The 6,048-nt window shown below is 24.0% G+C and overlaps 1 protein-coding gene across 1 annotated transcript; it reads left to right on the forward strand.

Annotated features, from left to right (window-relative positions):
• Positions 1-1,069: 1,069 nt before the first annotated feature.
• On the forward strand, positions 1,070-4,149 carry LOC112597810 (mitochondrial mRNA pseudouridine synthase Trub2). The gene is made up of 6 exons (XM_025344031.1): positions 1,070-1,384; positions 1,451-1,642; positions 1,712-1,928; positions 2,011-2,147; positions 2,809-3,094; positions 4,009-4,149. Exons 1-5 carry the CDS (start codon positions 1,261-1,263, stop codon positions 3,087-3,089), a joined length of 951 nt encoding a protein of 316 aa, XP_025199816.1. The 5' UTR covers positions 1,070-1,260; the 3' UTR covers positions 3,090-3,094; positions 4,009-4,149.
• The last annotated feature ends 1,899 nt before the right edge of the window (positions 4,150-6,048 follow it).

Here is a 6,048-nt window from a genome sequence, read left to right on the forward strand (position 1 = left end):
TCAAATAAAACCTCTGCCTATTAAAAATTATATTTATTCACATATAGATGAGTGTTTTTATTTTTATTAATCATTTTATTAGTTTTTATTTGTAAAAAAACTATAATTAAGTATACTATATACCAAAACCTCTGAATGTTATTATATGATTTGAAACAAAAGATACATTTATATATAGTTCCCAAATAATAATTGGTGGAAACGGAATTTATACCTTTTTTGTTTTGGCGGAAAAGGGCTATGTGTAAATCAGAGAACCGGTATTTTGGCGAAAGCAGGCCATGCCCGATCACTGGTCAGCACTTTAACTTACAATGTTCATGGAAATATCAAAGAAATCCATTCTAGGGTGCGTTCGAATATGATTAGTTTGTTATAAGGACAAATTCTTCTTCTTAGATTTTTGGATTCTGAACTGTGAATATAATATTGGGTTTACAATGATGAATGTTTATTTTTACATTTATTTCACATCCTATTACCTGAAAAATAAAATAAATATTTTTATTATACCCATATTACTGCATATTATGTATGCATTAGAAATCATTTATAAGTGTTACCTGAGTACAGGGTAATGTAAAAAGATATTTGCAGGCTAATGTAACAAATAGTACACAACTAAATAATAAGCATTTATTATATATTATATTAACATCTTATTATTAATGATTAACAATTTAACCCTAATGTCGACACTCATTTAAAGTGTTAGTCTTATACAATATACAATTTATTAAAATAATAAAACATAAAGTTTTAATTTATTATTAGGGTTTGAGTAAACGTAAAGTCATTGACAGTCCTCTACAATGTACAAAGTAATAAGTATAAATTATGAATGACTAAAAACCGGGAATTTATTATAATTCATCAACAATTATCACGGATATCAAAAACATTGTTCTGTGCAAAAACCTAATCAAATTGTGGAATAAACCACTAGGAGCACTGCGTGCGTGATAAGGATGCCAAAAATTTGCTGCCGGGAAGCTCTTGTGATAATTTAGAATGAACTGATTAAAGATAACAATTCACAATTTGACATTTATTTTATTTAAAAGTTTAAAACCCATCTTACTATCTTATTATTTTCATTCTTAATCTGCGACTAATGTTTTTAAATATGGTTTTTGATCGTAAAATTGTGAACTGTGAATTTAACTGAAAGACGTATAACAAGAATTTTTATTTTGTTTTTACAGTATCTTTGTTACTATTGTAAAATTGAGCTCTTATAATTAATGCTAAACATTTAAGATGAATAATCTGTCAAATAGTGAAAAAGCATTTAAACTTTTGAATGGTATTGTATGTTTGTATAAACCAGCTGGAGTTCATCTAAGTGGTTGTCGTCATTCATTGCTGTTAAAGTTAACACAAGGTAAATGCAATTGACCAACAACAAAGTAACTTAAAAGAGACCTGAGTATGTATTATATTATTATAGAGTTGAATTTATGCGGTGTTAGATCTCCAGAAAATCGCGTTGTCATTTCTGGGGATACGACAAAAGAACTTAATGTAAAATTAGAGCCCAGTTATGCAGACAATGTACTTGTCGTTGGTCCCAGGTATCAAACCCAAGATATTAAATGTATTTGGACTACTCATTTGGGAAAGCGTGTGTCAGGCGTTTGTGGTATGGCTAATTTTAATATTTTCACCTTCTTATATTGTCTGTTATTCAATTTAAATATTGTTTTTTAAGTTGTGGGACTGAATAAAGGTACCAAAATGGTAAGAAATCTTCAAAACAACTATCCATTGCGAACTTATCATTTGCATGGGCAATTAGGAATTATGACTAAGAATATGCACATTGATGGTCAAGTTATTGAAAAGGGACGTTTTGATTTTGTGAAACGTGAAAATGTTGATAAACTTATGTCTACAATACAGGCATCAAATCAAAAAAAGATGTTTGAGTAACTACATTTTATATTATGTAATCATTTGTTTTCAAAATTATTTAATTATCTTAATGTACTTACTGACATTAAATTTTAGGTTGGCTAATGTAGATACTCAAACTCAAACAGCATATGATTTGGCTACTAAAGGATTAATCCGACCAGCATCTTCTAAAATTCCTTTAATCTATGGAATTAAATGCATAAGTCTAGATTTACCAAATTTCATCATTGGTAAGTATTAAAATTGAATAAGAACTAGAGTACTATGATGTCTTTTTGTGAAAATTAATAAAATACTGTGTTTATATCTCTTTTAGAAAAATCCTTTTAGAATAATAAAAAACTAATTTACATATTTAAAATTTGTTTTTTTGCTATTTTAAGATAGTGAAGATTTGTAAAAAAAATTCTCACAGTATAAAGTTTTGTATAATGTTACTATAGATTCGTAAGAGAATGTCAGCACAGTATTTGTTTTTTCACTCAGACTTGCATACAATAAAAATATTTGTTTTTTTAAATTGTTTTTATAATTTTTGAGTAATCTTGGAGTAAAACTCCCAACTTGAAAATTAATTTAAGATAATATTTTTGAGAGTTTTTCATAAACGCAATAAAATGTTCTAAATTTAAATGAATAATAAATTGTTTCTAAGACAATATTTAAAAACATTAATAAGTCATACCTATCCTCAAAAATATATAAAAAAAAAAATGGATTTTTTTTTAAATTCATGGAGAAAATAATGAAAACTAATAGTGTGCTAACATCTTTTTAAAAATAAATTTTAAATGCTATTTATTTGGTTATATAAAACTTGGCATTTAATTTAAGTATTATAAAATTATATAGCTTGTACACCTTATATTTATTTTATTTTTCAAATTTCAGAAGTTAATGTTATTAATGAATATGAGAGTTATTTATTATCATTAGTACATGAAATAGGACTTAAGTTGAGATGTTCAGCGACGTGCACTGCTATACGCTGTATAAGATATTCATCATTTACCATTCAACAAGCACTTTTAATGAAACATTGGAATCTTCAATTTGTGTTAGAAAATATAAGGGAATGTAATGCATCGTACCAAAAAATGAGTAAACTACCTTCATTTATTACTGAACAATCCTATTTTGAATCTAATCAAAAAATGACTGGTATACAATAATTTTGGTAAGTTACATAATTAGTACTTAAAAGTTCATTATTCATGTTTCAATGTATTATCTTTGGATAGATAAAACCACTTAATTTTTATTCAATGAAAAGTTTTTTTTTCTAAACTCAGTTTCTATTATTTCTTAATAATAGTGCCAGTTTAATAATATTATTGTAATCCTATGTCTAACTTATTATCTAGAATCATGCTAGACCATGGTAAAAGTATTTAAAATTTAAGGTGCATACATACTTGTATAATAACTTCTAATGTTTGAAAAATAAATTATAATTATTATAAAATTAAAGTAAACTTGATAATTTGAAATTTAATAATTCAAAGTAAATTATCTGTTCTTTGAGAATTTAAGAAACAATACTTCCATATAAAATCGGGTGAAAAATGTAGAGCATACCAGCTGTTTATTTTATGGTAACTTAAATTGTCTATCATTGAACTCTTAGCAATTTGATATTGTTTTACTGTAGTTTAGAATTCAAACCAAACATTCTTATTTTTATCTTTTTTCCTCCCAATTATTAGTTTTGTTTTAATTTTGTTTTAATAATTATAAAATAGGAATAAAGTATTTTCCTGAAAAATGTTCACAGCGAATCTAAAGAAACCCATTGCAATTTAATAATTTATTTAAATAAACAATGATTAATTGAACATTGATTATTTTAAAATAAAATTCTTTTTTATGTTAATTATATATTGTATAAATAGTAAATACCTATTCAAACATATATTACATAGATATTTACATTTTTTATTTTTATTTTGAATTGCTTTTGGTAATTTAAGCATTTGATAATTCAAAATTTTTCAAAAATCTTTCTTGTCCCATCAATTAATAGTATTTTAGTATAATTATATTTATATATTTCATTGATTAATCATTAAATTTGTTTGTGATTTTTGATAGGTTCTTATCAATATGGTGCTGTGTATATGTGCATAATGCATACAGTAGTGTCTTGCTTCAATTCAAGAATTAATAATGAAAAATTGTGGAAATTGGATTTTTTTCTTTGTTGTTGTTAAAAATTCACATATTTTATTTTACCTACCTATTTCATGTTTATATAAAATAATAAAATTGTATATTTATATAATATTTTGAATACCGACTTTATTATTTATATAATTGAATTACTTGTTTTTATTTTTAAAGACAACTTAAAATAAATTGTTTAATATATTGATATTATTTTGTATATTAAAATTAAATAATTATAGTATATTAAATACATTTAAAAAGTTAAATAATTTATGTACTAAAGACTTATAAGTATAAAATGCAGTGTTTAGGGCAAAAAAAAAAAAAAAATAATAAAATAAAATATTAAGTACTATTAGTTAAGCTATATAAAGTAAAATATTTAATTTTTTTATATGAAGTATAAATTACATTCATAACTATTGAATGTTATAAAAATTAGAAAGGCTTACTGTGTATTTTTAAATAAAACAGTATTAAAATACTTATTATTTCTTAAAAATGTGAATTTTAAGTAATTGAAGCTCAGCATTTTTAATTGATTTTTTTCATCCTAAAAATAATTAATTTAATTAGATTCTTATGTAGTACATAAAATATATTATATAAATATATATACATATCATTAATAAAAATAAATTTCTAAGAATATGATTAATAGCCTATAGTATCATATATTAAATATCTATGCATAATTATACAGGATTTCAAATACTATATGGATTTAATTAAATATATGGTTACATAAATGTCATATAAATACCTGCTCCTTAAACACTATACATAAGAAATAAGTTTGGATACAATTACACCTTATGATTTTATGAAACGTGACTATTTTGTGTTTTGTTTATGACCATGTGAGTGCAATACTATTCAATTTTTTGCGTTAATTTTACATGAATTAGTGAATATTTGAATAAATGCGTGTAATACACATAATATATCATGTTTATAAAATATTTGTGATTTCAGAAATGGCTTATGAAATGTTGCTTTTATGTACTTTGTAAATAGTATAAATTTATATTGATCAAGTGAGAGCAACACTATTCAATTTTTTGCATAAATTTGATGTGAATATTATAATAAACACAATGTATTATGTATTAATAGTAAAAATAAATGAGTTAGAGTATAATTCATAGCCTACAATAGTGGTCACCAAATGTCAGCCCCCTAATAAATTTTATTAGGCCCGTAGACAAAGAATAAATAACAAATATTTAATAATATAATATGTTCTCATTACATCCAATTTTAAATTAATACCCATTATATGTTTAAAATATGTACTTATAATTTTGATGGCCCGCAAAAAATTTTCAGATTCCTAATGAGGCTCTTCAAAAATATTAATTGGTGACCCCTGGCCTACAGCATCAAATTCGAAATTTTAATTTTTGTATCAATTTAATTAAGTATAGTCATGGTCTTAAATTACCAAAAAAATACTTAAAAATAAATATAAAATACACTCTAACACTCTAATGGTAACCTAACCTATATGAAGACTATCCAATTCAACATGAATAATATCTTGAATAGGTAATATCATGAATAATATCCTTATATTGGCTATATTTTAATCAATGTAAAGAGCTTTTCAAAAACACCCAAGTAGGTATTAATCTAAAAAATCTATGTATCTAATGAGTCTACCATAGTATTCTAGAGGCTGTAACTGAAATAATCAAAACTAGGTATCAAACTTATATTATATTAGTTAGAAGTGTTAAAAATTGGCTTAGTAGGCTATCAAACGCTCTTTTTAAAAAAGAAAATGTCATTTGCAGTAACTAGTTAGGTTTCAATTTTTAACTGTAGTGCAAACTATGCTTAGAAAATAATAAATTAGTATTGATTCTATTCTGAGGAGAAAATTTAGCTGTAAAACTGACAAAATAAACCTAGAAATTTTGGACAACTTATGGAAAGTTTGCTTTCTAAAAATAATTTTTATGC

This window comes from Melanaphis sacchari, unplaced genomic scaffold (assembly GCF_002803265.2).
Source record: "Melanaphis sacchari strain LSU unplaced genomic scaffold, SCAv2.0 Contig43_pilon_pilon, whole genome shotgun sequence".
Classification (NCBI taxonomy): domain Eukaryota; kingdom Metazoa; phylum Arthropoda; class Insecta; order Hemiptera; family Aphididae; genus Melanaphis; species Melanaphis sacchari.

What these genes read in the sequence shown, in the direction of transcription:
- LOC112597810 (XM_025344031.1), top strand. Translation starts at nt 1,261, where the DNA reads ATGAATAATCTGTCAAATAGTGAAAAAGCATTTAAACTTTTGAATGGT. An exon ending in GCTGTTAAAGTTAACACAAG is followed by an intron (nt 1,385 to 1,450) that starts GTAAATGCAATT and finishes ATATTATTATAG; the next exon opens with AGTTGAATTTATGCGGTGTT. An exon ending in GCGTGTGTCAGGCGTTTGTG is followed by an intron (nt 1,643 to 1,711) that starts GTATGGCTAATT and finishes TTGTTTTTTAAG; the next exon opens with TTGTGGGACTGAATAAAGGT.